Genomic DNA, 16,517 nt, shown 5'->3' with positions numbered 1-16,517 from the left:
CTTCAGGTTTTTTGCCCAGGAAACAGATTCTAGGGGGACTCATAATTATCCGTTTTCAGAGCTCTGTCTTCATAATCAATCTAAAATAAATAAGTACAATCCATTTTGGATATAACATATTTAATCATTTAAGATATATCTAATTAAATGCATTTTTTCAACAGGGGGTCCAGGTGTATGACATGTCGTCCCGGTCCAGAATTACTTCTATATCCAAGGACCACAAGTATGTAACGATCTTTACTGTCGATAATATGCTATGATAGATAATTCTCAGGAAGATAACCTGGTAAAAACTCTCAATACTATGTAAGTAAGTGCTGGCCCAAACATACTCATTAGGTTCATTGAGCTATTTATGTTTATGTCGGCAATCATTGGCTGCTGATATACAATATTATAATGAGAAGCTTCTGATTGGCTAACTTAGAGAACTCTTCTGATTGGCTAACATTGAGAACACTCCTGATTGGCTGTACGGACACAGTCATGTTAAGGGAATATATCAATGTGGTTATTCAAGATACAAGATACAAGTGATACATGATACAAGAATCTTTATTTCAAGTCGGGTTCATTTATATGATTACAAGAAACTTTAGCTCAATGAGCTATTTTCCGACATGAATAACAAATATACACATAACAATGAGCTCAGGTGATCTGGAAATGAATGCATATAGTTCTAAATAGGTACAATATTGAAACAATTATTTACAAAAGCTGTTGCTTATTATATTCATGCATACAATTACAAATAGTAAGATGGATTAGAACACTGGATACAATGATCACATCAACTAGTTTTCCCGGCTGTACAGCCAGTCCATACGCGCACGGTTCCACTAGTTGACATACCACTGTAAAATGGTAAGTTCTTTCAAGATTATAACTTAAGGATAATCATATACATTTTAAACAGCAGAATTTTAAGTAGCATTATGTACATGGGAATTGGATATTCTTATAACTTTTATGTGATGTATGTGCTTCCAGCTATAGGCCAGACCTACACAACTGTAATCTTCATTGGAAGGATGAAAGAACGCTTCTGATTGGCTGGGCTGACACAGTCAAGGTCAGTGAATATGTTTGTATGGGAACTGGTCCTTATATCAGTTTTGGGCGGGAAAAGTTTGAAGTTTTGGGTTATCTAGTTCAATAAAAAAAAAGATTTAGCATTAAGTACTGTAATTATGTTTGTAACTTTTGAAATGAAACTGAGTTTCAGGTGTGTTTGGTGAAGGAACGAAAGGAACAAGATGTACGGGATCTCCCACCAAAATATGTCGAGATTAGTAAGTATACTTCAAGAGCCTTTCCAGGATTAAGTGTTAAAGGTCTCAACACCCGCTTGTACCTGCTCCCCAAGAACAAAATGAAACTGTGGTTTAAATGTATAAAGGGACTTTGGCATATTCCTAAGAAAACCTTCAGATATTTTTAGTCTGAAATGGTGCCTCTGATGTATTATATTAATATTTTAACTTTGGTATTGCCATAGTAAATTGTTCACTTGGAAAAACTATCCTGACGGAATTAGTGTTAAGGGCACAACTTTGAAAATGAACTTTCAACATGCACCCCCTCCCCCATTACCAAAAACACCATCGTTTAAATGAATTAAGGGGTTAATGGCAATTCCTCCTAAAAAAAGAACTATTTTATTCCAAAATAGTGAACTCCTGTGTATTTTATTCATATTTTAACACTCATATTGACCTGAATTGCCGCATGGAATATACTATCCTGACCTACCTTCCCATTACAATTTAGTAGTGAAATCAGGAATAAACAATTCTTGTTGTTGAGTAATGCACCAGTCAATTGTAACCTGGGGGGCCGTGGTTACAATTGACTGGTGCAGAAATCCCCAGGAACCAATTGTTTTGGTTAGTTTGCACAATCAAGCAATTTCATTGGTCATCAGTCATTGTTGGATAAATATTGACCAATCAATAAACATTTCAACTAACTTTTACTTAACTAAAGAATTAACATACTGTTGCTTGTTTCTTATGCTGTTGCCCAAATCAACATTTATACTTACATAAATATACAATGTTGTAAGAACAAATTTAAATTATCAGTCCGTATTATAATATCACTCAGTTTATCAAATCCATTTAGTTTATATTTGGGACTAACTGATTATGTAGTCAAAAATATGTGTTAACCTTTATTCCAGTTGCGATGTTCAACACCCCAGAATATATGGTATGTGGTATTGCATCACTGGATTCAAATCTGGTCCTGCTGACGTACGACAAACCAACACAACCAGAGGTAGGTATTGGTTAGGTTAAAAATCTTAAATACACCATCTTAAACAAACTATTGACAAAATGTATTGCTGAATTAAACTCTGGTACTTCTGGCATACACTATAATCTTAATTACACCATCTTAAACAAACTATTGACAAAAAGTATCGCTGAATTCAACTCTGGTACTGCTGGCATACACTATAATCTTAAATACACCATCTTAAACAATCTATTGACAAAATGTATCGCTGAATTCAACTTTTGTACTTCTGGCATACACTATAATCTTAAATACACCATCTTAAACAAACTATTGAAAAAAAGGATCGCTGAATTCAACTCTGGTACTTCTGACATACACTATAATCTTAAATACACTGTCATAAACAAACTATTGACAAAAAGTATCGCTAAATTCAACTCTGGTACTTCTGGCATATGAAATAAATCTTAAATACACCATCTTAAACAAACTATTGACAAAAAGTATCGCTGAATTCAAATTTGGTCCTTTTGGCACACAGCATAATCTTAAATACACAATCTTAAACAAACTATTGAAAAAAATATCGCTAAATTCAACTCTGGTACTTCTGGCATACACTATAATCATAATTACACCATCTTAAACAAACTATTGACAAAAAGTATCGCTGAATTCAACTTTGGTACTTATGGCATACAGCATAATCTTAAATACACCATCTTAAACAAACTATTGACAAAAAGTATCGCTGAATTCAACTCTGGTACTTCTGGCATATGACATAAATCTTAATTACACCATCTTAAACAAACTATTGAAAAAAAGGATCGCTGAATTCAACTCTTGTACTTCTGGCATATGACATAATCTTAAATACACCATCTTAAACAAACTATTGAAAAAAAGGATCGCTGAATTCAACTCTGGTACTTCTGGCATATGACATAAATCTTAATTACACCATCTTAAACAAACTATTGAAAAAAAGGATCGCTGAATTCAACTCCGGTACTTCTGGCATATGACATAAATCTTAATTACACCATCTTAAACAAACTGTTGACAAAAAGTATCGCTGAATTCAACTCTGTTATTTTTACAAATTTACCATTTTGTATAAGTCCTGATTGTTCACATAACAGCAATTGATACATTGGTATATTTTACACAGGTTTTGTCATTTGTTGAAAATTGTTGACAGCCAGTGACATATGATTTTTATTGACTGCTTTTGGTTCTTTGGTTTAATGTATAGATATCAAGATTTTAGTCTGAAACCTGATACCAGTATGTCATAGCTCTGCCTCTTTCTGTTCGAGTTGTCTGCAGGAAAACATACATAAATTCTTATTAAATGATAAAATTGAGAACATAATTATGTAATTCATACATCTTAATGTTTTCACAGACTGTACAGTCCATCTCCAGCAGACCAAACCTCCGTATTGTAGACCCGCATCTGAACTACTATGAAGAAGTGTCTAACGATGCCCTCACCATACGAGGCTACCAGAACTACCGCTGTAATGACTACCATCTAGGTAAACTGGTTCAACATGTTAAGTAGTGCATATAAATTATTATCTATAATTATCATAAAAATGTTATCGGCCTGGGCACATGTGAGTTTGGTTAGTGGTCACCAAGCCGGACCAGTGGGTTTTCTCCGGGTACTCTGTTTCTCCCCACAGCACAAGACCACACTCTCGTGCAACATCATGCCAACAAGAGTGACTTAGTATAAGTAATCACAACTTCCTTCACAATTGTTGTAAAATAAATAACGTTTAAACTAAAAATGTTATCGTTATCTATTTACTTTTAACAAATTATTGATAGTTAAATGTTTTTTAGGAATCAAGCAAAAAATTTAATAATATATTTGAGTGTTTATATGTTTATATCACTTGTTTTAACTGTTTTATGTGTGTTTTATTTATGAAATCTATATATTTTATTATCCTTGAAATGAATTTACAATCAAAGCTAAAAAACGAGTCAATTAATTTATTGCAGAGTCTGTATAGGGCAAAGTACACCAATTCAGAAGTGACTAACCAGTATTACATGTGTTTTATCATCTTTTTATTAAGGGCTATTCCAGTAAAACATATGTCCCACCCCAGGAAGGCACTTTCAAAATGGACCACCCCCCTTCAGAAGTTTATTTGATGAGAAAAGAACCCCCTTTAGAATATTTTCTGAGCAAATTCGGACCCCCTTGAGAAGTTTATTTTTTTATACGTCTATATGCAAAGATTATTTGCAATTACTCTTTTGTAACTCTTTGATCAGGTGAGCTATATAGGACCTTATAGCTCACCCTAGTTTCTAAGCCAATCATCACCCAGAGATTTTCAAATCTTTGCTCGAATAGGTTTCATATAAGATCACATCTGCACCCAATAAGTTAATTATTATAACTAGGTCAACAGACATGGCGCGCGCCAAATGAACTTCGAGCAGCTAATGGGCACGCTGTATACGGCCTTGTTCGATGATTGGCTTAGAAACTAGGGTGAACTATAAGTCGGTTACAGCTCATGTAATGGAAAATAACAAAACTTATTACTGGGCTTTGCTTGTAATAAATTTTGTTATTTTCCATTAATAAATTTGGTTATTTTCCATTATATGGACTATAACCTACACACCACGGTTCTCTTGTTTCTTCATATGTTGCTGTAAGTGCATATTAAGCCACATGAGGCTGAAACTTTCACCCATGTAATTATATACAACCTAAAAATACCTTGTGGTCGAAATGTTAAGGGGACGAAACATTCGGATTTATAACATTTACGCAATACGTACAAATTATGATTTCTAATAAAATTCTAGACAACTGTTGTCAATTTCAGGGGTCGACACTAACCATTTTTCCAAGGGATCCCGAAGGGACACCAACATTTGAAATCAGGTGTCCCTTCCTGAAATTAGGAGTCCCTTCCACTTTTTACATTTTTTCATTGTTGAGCCTGTTTTAATATTAAATTCAATATCCTTTTACTTTTCAATTTGTAATGCATGTATAAACCACCATAATTATTATACATGTTTTCAGCAGCATGTAATGACAGGTTAGTAGCACTGAATGGCAGTGAGGTATATTTTGGTCTCTAAGTTGGTAGATTGGGTTCAAAAGCGGGAGAATGTCTAAGTCCCTTTTGTTTTCAGTCAAAAACAGAGATGGATACAATGTAAACAAAAACTTGATGTTGTTACTATTTTTAGATTTTTGGAAAATACGCATAAAATACATCATGGTTCAGGGTCTTGTCAAATGTCGGTGCTTTTCATTAAGAAACTGTAGGAATATTACATCTGGCTTGTGAAAACTCCAATCAATATTTAGTAGAGCTGTTGATAAATCAATCAGACTAACCAACAGTCGTAGTGCATACTGGAAGAGCAGACGACCAAAAATTGTGTATACATGTTAATTTTCGCGCCAAAAAGTCATAAAATTTTATAAATTTATTGAATTAATGAATAAAACCCTGCAAATTTTATTTCTATTATTTTTTATCAAGGCATAAAATATATGTCTTTAAAATTAACAAAGAATATTGATAAGTTGAATGCCAATTAACAAAGAATGCTGAATGTAGGATGCAGTTCTTTTGTGTCGTAAATGTTACTGTAAATACTCAAAGGTCGCATCATATTATATAAAAGGTATCATCAGAGTTGGCATCTTTTTGGGCGGTTCTGACACATAAGCAAAACAATTCCACATAAGTATTTTACCGATAATAAATCTCTGTCAGCTCTGACCTTGTTTAAAATGTAAACAACAAAACGGAAGCGTTAACCTGCATGCGCCTGTGAAATGACCTGTTTATTTATAGATTCATGACGTAACTATAGTCAAATAGTCAGCTATACTTTCGCTTTGATGAGTCCGATAATGATAATTAATAATATTGTTTTGACATGTGCTGTCAAGAAATTTAGGGAGCCCGAATTTAGGTAATAAATTAATTAAATGCTACTTATTTATTGATATTTAGCGTTTATCAGTCAGAAATTTAAGTGTCCCGACGGAATACCGGACATCGAAGTTCAGGTGTCCCTCCTGAAAAACTGGTGTCCTCGGGATCCCGGGACCCCGTTAGTGTCGAACACTGCAATTTGGTATACTTACCACGAAACGTATCCACACATGCGGCGCAACTATTGGTTTCTAGCCAATTTTGTAGGTTGGTCTTCGACCACGACTTGACAAATTCTGGCGCCTCCGCCATCTTGTTGTCAAGGGACGCAACTTCTTCTGATTTCCGGTACCGCGGAACCGACTCGTAATATCGCGAAAATTTGTATCCAAACCAATTCTGTACACGACGTTCGGTAAAATATGTTATATGGATAAAAAAAACCCCGGTATTTCACCATCGGGCAGTGAATATAAATGAGCAGATACGGTCAGAAGCAAAAAAGAAAATGACGCCCCCCTATAGAAGCGAAATTGGACTTATCACCACCCCCTACAGTAGCAAATTAAGAAAAAGACCTACCCCCTACAGAATTTCTTTATTTTGCCGTCCTGGGGTGGGACATATGTTTAACTGGAATAGCCCTAAGGCAATGACAGTGAAAGCATGGTCTATCTTTTAAGGTTTTAAAGCTGAGAACTTAGGTTGTGATAAACATTTTGGACCTGCTTGAACTACTTTTTATTGTTTACATTTTCACTGCATAGTTTGTACTCCTACGCCGTATTGTGTAACTTGATTTCATACATAGTGGTTCAACTTTTTTCATATAGTCTTTAATGCTGAGTACACAGGTGGAACTTCAATACCATTTATGGTGTTTGAGGTCATGAAACACTAGAACTCAGTGTTATTTTGCGTGCAAATTGGTCAATTCACTAAAGAATATAAAGGAATTTTATTTGGTGGTCTATGACCTATGTTTTAATAATTTATTTTGTAGAGCCAATGTGCATGACTGGTAATATTTCTTATGATTTATTTAAATTAACCCACGCATAAATGTATCTTTTATGCAAATAATCGTTGCACTTTGTAAGAGCACTGAAGCCATCTTATCAAACAAAAAATTAACAAAAAAATATTGTGCATTCAGGAAATTCCGTATATTCAGCCAGTGTCAAAAATGGAACATAGATTTTGACATGTGAATTTGAATAGAAATCTTGTAAGTTAACAATTTGTTTCACAGTATATGTCATGACGACCAAAATGATAGATTTGACAAATCAAATGTACGGTTCATTTATTGATGAGATGGCCTCTTAATTTTTTAAGCTAAATATTATACAGTTGAAGCCCATTGGCTCGAACTCCCAGGGACCAGCGAAAAATACTTCGAGCCTTGGAAAGCCAATGTTTATCTTCAGTATAGTGAAATTGGTTCCTAGTTCGAGCAAACATTCGGAATTTGATCCAAACAAGCTTGAGCCAACTGGTTTCGACTGTATTAAATTTAGCTGTTCTAAAAAGGATGCAGATATTATACATTCATACTCTAGCAATAATTGGTGATAAGCTGTATTTGCACTGATATAAAGCTTTCCTATGAAAATATATATATATAAGAACAGTCGTGTACTTTGTTGTGCGGAGCATGGCAGGGATTACCTTTTCTGGCATTATCGTTGTCATTTGCGTCACGCTTTTATTTCCCATTAGCAACTTTTGAATGAGTTGAAGAGTCTTCAAACTTGGTATGCATATTGGTCATAGTAAGTAGATGACCCATTTTGATTCTTGGGTCAGTAGGTCAAAGATAAAGGTGACCTTAACTAGAAATTGATGCTCCTGAATGGCAACACATTTGATTCACCGAATTAGAGGTTTTAAAAAAAAAAATATAGGTATTATCATAGCCTTGGTGTTGTTGAACAAATAATACTTGAAAAACATATTGACACTTTGTCCATGTTTTGTCATCGACAGTATGCACATTAATATGAAGCAAGTTCCATAATATTCGTTTGAATACTACTTGCAATAAGATTAATGATGCCATTTTAAGCCAATGTCCAATGGATAAAAAGAAGTGAAAAAAAAACAGTTATCAGTATAAGATAGGCAATAAAAAGCTTCATTTTATACCATATGCCTATTCTGTTGCTAATGCTCTAGGGTAATATTGTTGTTAGTGTCTGCCTCTCACCCAATAGGCTGTGGGTTTGATCCCCACCAAGGGAACTTTCTCATGGCCTCTCAAAAAAGAACACAAATACTCTTTATTACCCAGGAAACAGACTCAAGCATGATTCTTAGGTAATAAGCTTCCTTCGCAATTGAGCTAAAAGAAATAAGGTTAAACTAAACTATAATGTTTTGTAATCTTACAGAGAATGTGGTGGAAGATAACCTGTTCTATATCATCAGTCCAAAAGATGTAGTGGTTGCGAGGCCGAGAGATCAGGACGACCATGTGGCCTGGCTCCTCGAGCATGAGGAATTCGAGGTATAAAAACAGTGCTATATTTTCAAATTATTATCAAAAGCATGAGCAAGTCTCTTAAGCAAGGTAAAGATAGTATCCTGTGATAGATAATATATTAATTTAGTGTCTCACATTAACAAGAATTGAATATTAAAGTATCTATTATGTTTTTTTCCATAGCAAGCACTGGAGGCAGCCAGCTTATTTTCGAAGGAGTTGAAGAAACACACATACTATGTAAGTACTAGTATTTTTATATGACTGTTATGTAAGCACTAGAACTTATATGACTATTTTGGAGAAAAATTTAGGTTTGATCATAATATGTGTGGTCATTGCAGCAGCAGTGTGCAAAAGCTTTAACCTTGGCCTTTCTCAGCTTGGCCTTTCTCAAAACAGTGCAAGATACTGTCAAAACCTGTTGGCTCAATATCGCCTGGCTCGATTTCCTTGTTTGCTGGAACTGAATGTAGAGTACCAATTTTGTTTTACTCTTTGGAAGCATTCCCACTTGACCTGTTATTCGCGAGGCTCAAAGTATTTAGGCCAGTCCCTTGTATATCGAGTCACCAGGTTTCAAAATTTTGTTTCTTTCATCATTAAGGATATTGGTCGCAGTTTCCTTAACTACCTCCTGGAAAATGGGCGCTTCGAAGATGCTGCCCGCCTGTGTGTGAAGGTGTTCGGGAAAAACAAAGATTACTGGGAAGCTGAGGCATATGTGTTCGCCAAACTCGGACAACTAAAGGTTGTTTACAATTATCTGTCATTAACATCATTGCTGCTCTTTATGATGTGTGATATGGGAAAAAGAGTATTTACTGGACTGGGTGTATGAATATTCGATGTTTGTAACACAACCAGGGATTGGACGTAAGCAGAGGCAATTATTTGGCTACTTCACAATTAAATCCAAATTTTTAGACATATTTTGGAAAATTAGATAATTTAATAGCAAAACAATAATAATAAAATAGTTATTCCTTGAACACATGTTAAAGCATTGTTTGTATTTAATTAATCTGCCATTATTTTGAATGAATGAGCTTGAACTATTTCAGTGTTGAATTTCCCTATTTGAATCGTTTTCGTGTCAAAATTTTCCGGAAATGAAAAGGCCAGACCTCTTACCAATTTTTCTACGATTTTTGGAGATATTTCTATTATAATATATAAAAAATATTTTTCAGTGTCAGCCCCCATTTCTGCTCGGCAGTGACTCTCAACAATTACTGAGTCCAGCTATTTATGAAACAGGGCTGAATAGTCAAGAGTTTCTTCAAATTTTAAATTTCAGTATTATATGTTTATTTTTTTTACAGTCTCTGGCCCCTTTTCTGCCCCGCAGTGACCCTCAACTGAGTCCAGCCATCTATGAAATGGTGCTTAACGATTTTCTTCAAACAGATGCAAAGGTGAGAAATCTGTTTAATAATAAAAGTATATATGAATATTTTTTTTGAAACAGAAATGGGCAAGCTATTAGTCTGAAAGTATAAAGTAAATATTTAATTCACTTTAAAATGCCTTTTCTTATTTAATTTCATTAAGGCGATCAGGCAAGATCGTCATCGTCTACTTGAAATTTTACTTTCTTTTGAACAACTTGATGTAGAGTCTCAAACTTGGTAAGCGCATTAGTCATGGACAGTACATGACCCCTATTGATTTTTGTGTAAGAAGGTCGAAAGTCTAGGTCATAATTACCTTAGAAAAAACTATGACTGCTTTCTTTTTCATTCAATAGCTTTTGTACGACTTGGTATAGAGTCTTTAAACTTGGTATGAACATAAGCCATGGTCAGAAGTCGACACAGTTTTTTGAATTAACAAGTCACAGATCAAGGTCATTGTGACCTCTATAGAAAATAAAAATGACCTCTCCTTACAAGCCACACGTGTCATGGAATTTGTGAAAGTCTAGTTATATGTTGAGAAGAAACAAACTTAAGTGTCACGGTTTAGGACAATATGCATACATGTTAATATTTGACTTAATTTGAAATAACGGAGAAAGGTTTTTAAAACTATTCTGTTTGTTTTGGTAAATCACATGTGATTTATTTCTTTCAGGTGTTCCTTCAGTTAATCAAAGAATGGCCCCACACTTTATACCAGGTCCAAACAATCATATCGGCCCTCATAGACCGTATGGATCGAGACAGAAACAATCGGGCCCTGCTCCAGGCTTTAGCTGAACTGTAAGATGGAAGGGGGACTTGCATTCAATAGTAAACAAATGATGTAAATGCAAACCTAGACCATACAAAAATATCAGCCCTCACAGATTATTTGGACCCTGACAGAAAAATAACAGGGCTCTGCTCCTGGTCTTAGCTGAACTGAAGGGTGCAAGGGAATGAAGTTAAAGGGACTAGACAAAATATAATACAAGTGCAAAAAAAAGAAAATTGTCAAAAACTTACATAAAATTGATATTGTTGTGTACAACGTATTGAATCTTACTTATTGATGTATCACATTGCTTACGACACATGTATCTTTCGCAGTTTTTGCGTATTTTTATGCCCCCCAAGGTGGGCATATTAAAATCGCACCGTCCGTCCGTGTGTTGGGCTCAATAACTCGTGTCCGGTCTGTAACTTTCCCTTGTATGGACAGATTTTAAAATAACTTGCCACACATGTGTTCCACATACCAAGAAGACATGTCGCATGCAAGACCCGAGTCCCTACCTCTAAGGTCAAGGTCACACTTAGGTGTTTATTCACAATGGAATGCTGCATATATAAGGACATAGAGTATAGGTTGTCGTGTCCGGGCTGTAACTTTCTCTTGTATGGACAGATTTTAAGATGACTTGCCACATGTGTCGGACATACCAAGACGACATGTTGCGTGCAAGACCCATGTCCCTACCTCTAAGTTCAAGGTCACACTTAGTGTTTATTCACAATGGAATGCTGCTTATAAGGACATAACAGTGTAGGTTGTCAAGTATGGGTGGTATTTATTTATGTTTAGAGGCAATTTAAAATAACTTGCCATATGTATTTGACACTTATAGGCAAGATCAACTTTTCATGTACTGACCTTGTTCATAGGTCAATGTCACATTCGGGGGCATTCGTCACATACTGTGACAACTCTTGTTCTAATTTGAAATTTACTTACTTTGTCTACCAGGTAAATCCCAATAAATGTAAAAATAGCGTTGATATATGTTTTTGTACAAATCGTGTGACTTTCACATGCTAAATATATCCACTTCAAACTGGGAAACCATTATGAACTATTTTTAGATTGGTAAACTCAGCTGAGACAGCGACAAAATATTTTTTATCAATTAAAATTATATACTAATGGCCGCATACCATTTTGTATTAATAATTCTAGGCTTGTTTGAGGAAATACTGTTTTTGCCATTTTAGTGACCATCTGGTGTCTAGTCCCTTTAACGCTAACACAATCCATACAAGGTCTAATTATACTAATTCAGTGCTCATAGATTACTGTGTACACTTAAAGATTCCTTTGAACACTTATTACACCAAATTAATACTATGAAGGAACATACAATATCATACATATCTACTTAATGGTTTGACCATTATTTGATTACTGTATGCTGAGAAGATTAATGTACAAACATAAGGATTAATCTCTTTTTTCTCAGGCATGGATTCAAGAAGGAATTTGACAAGGCCCTGGCCATCTACATTAAGTAAGTATTCATCGATCATGGTTTGATGGCATTGAAAATCTGCCCAAAATCATTTTGGTCAAGCCTGTTAAAGCCCTAGTAATGAAATTGTAAAAAAATATTTTTCCACCACAATACCCTTTAAGACATACAAGGCTGTGCTTAGATGAGAATTTCATGTTTTCCACTTGCTATATTTTCATTTTAGTGCTGACAATTAACCAATAGTACACACAAGATCTTGATATTTATTAAGCAACCATTCTATGAAAACACCCAAACAATAAATATGTTTTTCTGCAGACTAAAGCACCCTGATGTCTTCAAGCTGATAAACCGCCACTCACTGTACGAAGCCGTCAGTGACAGAATTGTTCAGCTGATGGAGTTTGATAAGGATAATGCTGTCAAAATGCTCATTGACAATATTGGAAAGATTCCAGTAAGTATTGTTAGGTGTATGTGTAGGTATTATTAGGTGTATTTCAAGTAGGACTGTTTGGTGTTAAGTATTGTTAGGTGTATATCAAGCAGGTACTGTTAAGTGTTATAGTAAGTATTGTTAAGTGTTTAAGTTATTTTTAAGGTGTACTTGTAAGTATTGTAAGGGTAATTTGTATGTATTGTAAGTAGATATTGTTAGGTGTTTCAGTAAGTATAGTATTGTAAGGAGTATTTGTAAGTATTGATAGGCGTATAAGTAAGTAATGTTAGTTGTTTTAGTTAGTATTTTAAGGTGTATTTGCACCTATTGTTAGGTTTAGTTGTAAGTATTATTAAGTGTATAAGTATATGGTATTGTTGGGTGTTTTTGTAAGTACTTTTAGGTAAATTTGTACATATTGTAAGATGTAATTGTATTTAGTATTGTAAGGTGTATTTGTATTTAGTATTGTAAGGTGTATTTGTATTTAGTATTGTAAGGTGTATTTAGTATTGGAAGGTGTATTTGTATTTAGTATTGTAAGGTCTATTTGTATTTAGTATTGGAAAGTGTATGATTATAGAAAAAGCAACTTACATTTGATGGGTTGTGAAACCTCATCCTTATGTTCTTTAAAACACAATAGTGGGATAGTGGGACTTTCTGAGTCCATAAAAGAAATAGTGATTGCAAAACACTTGTAAATGAACCTGTACATAGTGTAGGTGTAAACTACTTTATAAGAGAATACGTCCAGGTCCACAAAGTTCACACTGCAGGTTATCATGACAATAATATTCATTTCCTTTCACTATCATTAACTTGGTAACTTGGTAAGCAGAATAAATTGTATTCTAGAGAAGAGGCAATGGAATGTATAGTTAACATACATGAATAAACATGTTCAATCTGTTATTCAAATATTATTGTTTTCAGGTTGAGAAAGTGGTGAGACAGCTTGAAAGAAATCCAGAGTTCCTTTATGTGGTAGGTACTATAAACTTAAGAAATATTACACACCATTGAGGGTCGTTTGACATTATAAGGACAGGCAAGTCAGCCCCCGAAGGTGTATATGGACTGAGGCATTAGCCTAGGTCCATTCACCTTCAAGCTGGCCAGTCCTTATAATAAAATATGGCCCAAAGTGGTGCGTAACATTTCTTATATTATACCGAACATTTAATATTACTATTCAATGTTTTTAAAGTGCTTTTGATGTGTTTTATTGTATAAAGAAATAATGTTTACTTGTGACAATTTTTCGCCTTTGTGAAATTCGCAAGCCACACTAAACAGTTTTATGACATCAGCGGTGCATATAACATGATGTCAGTGGTCCATATGATGTTTTTTGCGAGGTCCAGACCGGCCAAAAATATTATATGGACTGCTGATGTCATTAAACTGGATTTTCATTAAAATAGAGTGTTATAATGACCAGTCAACTTTATATAAATACAAAGAAAGATATGTACCATTATGTAAGGTTGTAACACTTGTATCTTTTAATCTCATATTATTATTATTATTTATACTGTGAGCTGACAGGGGTCTTGTTCATAAGCTTCTTAGTGAACTTTTTTTTCGAATTGTATACAGTGAATGTTTTAAATAACTTACATTTTGCTTGAAAGAATTCATTTACATTTGATTTATTTTTTGTTTTTAATTAATGTAGCCTTAAAATATCTTTGTTTATTTTTTAATTTGACTTGGAAAAAAAATGTTTCACTAAGTTGTATATTTGTACTGTTTGACTATTACTTTGTTTTTATCACACAATTTCTGATATATTAATGTCACTCAGCTGATTTTAATATTTTTTATTTTGTATAGGATAAATCATGCACAAAATCCTGATCCCCGATATTATATCTACTGTCCAGTGCTGTTTTTGTATTTTTTCAAAGTTTTGAAGGAACCTTTCAACATTAATCTATTATTAATAGCCTGTCTTTTGTTAGAAGAAAAATGTTAAGTTATTGTTGTTTGTGTTGACATTGTCGGCCTTGTGCATAACATTAACCTGGTCATAAAAAACTGTTCAAGATATTCATATGAAGCTTGGCACACATGTTGCAAGAGAAATTTAAACCTTTATAACAAGGCCCATAACTCTGGCTTTAATAAGTGTTAAGTTATGCCCTTCGTTTGGCAGTAAAGGACCCACAGACAAGTGTTTGTATTCACTCGGTTGCTCTCTTGTTGAAAATTTATCACAGTTGACAATCATATGTATATATTCTGCCCAATTACAGTACCTGGACAGACTGGCCAGTACTGACCAACAGCTGGTCACTCCATATTCTGGAAACATGGTGAAACTGTATGCAGAGTTTAACCAAGCCAAGTTACTTCCCTTTTTGCGTAGTAGCATCCCCTACCCGCTTGATATGGCTCTTAAAGTAGTAGAGGAGCGATCATTACGACCAGAGCAGGTTTTTTTGCTGGGTAAGCATGTCTTTAGCCATTGTTTATGTACATGACTGTAATTGGTAATGTTTTTTACGCTCCCATGTGGTGACAGCTTAATATTCATGGCCTCACATCCAAATATCGAAAATGAAAAAACCCATGTTTTCAATAGTAACGTTTTTAGTATTTAATCTTGGTAATTTGATCACACATTTATTTTTACAAAATGCTAAGTTACAATTTTTGTGGTAACAATATCTGAAGGTTCGGCATTTTTGCTTCCCTGTGAAATGTCCAATCATTGCCTGACATTTTGATCACATGATACAACACCATTTCCTCATTGGACTATTTTCTCGGCATTTGGCAGTTAGATGCAGCTCGCCTTTATGATTTTATTGATGTGAAAATGCCGAAACAAAAAATGCAGCTTCAGCATTTTGAAGTGAGGCCATCGATATGTTTATTCTTTTTGGTGAAATATCATGATATTTTCACTGTTATTATCTTCATTGCTCTCATAGTTTTGGGATCACATACTGCAGAACAGAAGTTATGAAGCATTCAATATACCAGGCAGGCGCGTAGGTAGGGCTAATTTGGGATAACTCAGATCGATGCCTGACAGCATATAAACCCTTTCATCCCCTTAGTAACCCCCTCTTTTTTCATATTCAGGGTTTTTGGTATGACAAAAACTTTGACATGTCAAAATTTCATTACGCAACTGCGTATTTGCGTACAGTCAGCTACGTGCTTGCTGGGACATAAATGTTTGAAATGACATCACCGAAATGATGTCACAGCTGTATTCTTCCACTGGAATTTTTTCAATTAACACGAATTAAATTGGCATTTTTTCTGAAATTTTAACATAAAAGAAAAAGAAAATTTGTTCAGTTTTGGTACTCCATTTGTGAAAATATAGCTTTCTGTGATCTTACACTGAATTTCAAACTCTCGAGTATGTTTCTGTGTATAAACTGGTCCTTTGGAACATTTGGAGAGGCCAAGAGAACTTGTACCTGACAGTATTTTAGGTGGAAGGCTCTATTTCACTTTATTGACGTTTTATTTTTTCATTTTAATGTTGTCAAACTAGGCTTTTTGTTTACCCAAAATTCTTATTTTTGGATCCTAATAAAAAATAATTATTCCATGTGGAAATAAGAAATTAAAAAAGTACTCTTATTTTCCCAATTTGGAAGGCACAGGTAGTCAAGTTATTTTAAAATAAAATTACCAAGGCTTTTTGTTCATCCAAAATATTATATTTGGATCCAAATGAAAAAAAAATATTGGGAATAATCAATAAAAAAAGGACTTTATTATAAA

The 16,517-nt window shown here is 34.3% G+C and overlaps 1 protein-coding gene across 2 annotated transcripts in view; it reads left to right on the top strand.

Annotated features, from left to right (window-relative positions):
• The window catches only part of LOC128232448 (vacuolar protein sorting-associated protein 41 homolog), a 36,137-nt gene that overhangs the window by 11,645 nt on the left and 7,975 nt on the right, over positions 1–16,517 (top strand). Inside the window, exons 8-22 of one of the 2 annotated variants that reach the window (XM_052946000.1) lie at positions 165–226; positions 997–1,078; positions 1,232–1,298; positions 2,189–2,286; positions 3,662–3,794; positions 7,192–7,209; positions 8,582–8,697; positions 8,857–8,913; positions 9,281–9,424; positions 9,999–10,091; positions 10,750–10,877; positions 12,314–12,361; positions 12,644–12,782; positions 13,701–13,751; positions 15,026–15,218. In XM_052946000.1, the coding sequence (XP_052801960.1) occupies positions 165–226; positions 997–1,078; positions 1,232–1,298; positions 2,189–2,286; positions 3,662–3,794; positions 7,192–7,209; positions 8,582–8,697; positions 8,857–8,913; positions 9,281–9,424; positions 9,999–10,091; positions 10,750–10,877; positions 12,314–12,361; positions 12,644–12,782; positions 13,701–13,751; positions 15,026–15,218 (1,429 nt within the window). The remainder of the gene's footprint in view (positions 1–164; positions 227–996; positions 1,079–1,231; positions 1,299–2,188; positions 2,287–3,661; positions 3,795–7,191; positions 7,210–8,581; positions 8,698–8,856; positions 8,914–9,280; positions 9,425–9,998; positions 10,092–10,749; positions 10,878–12,313; positions 12,362–12,643; positions 12,783–13,700; positions 13,752–15,025; positions 15,219–16,517) is intronic. The other variant, XM_052946010.1, reaches the window with a different exon arrangement.

Source organism: Mya arenaria, chromosome 1, assembly GCF_026914265.1.
Source record: "Mya arenaria isolate MELC-2E11 chromosome 1, ASM2691426v1".
In the NCBI taxonomy this organism is placed as follows: Eukaryota; Metazoa; Mollusca; class Bivalvia; order Myida; family Myidae; genus Mya; species Mya arenaria.
Note: the sequence above shows the minus strand (reverse complement) of the source record. Positions and strands in the feature narration are given on the sequence as shown.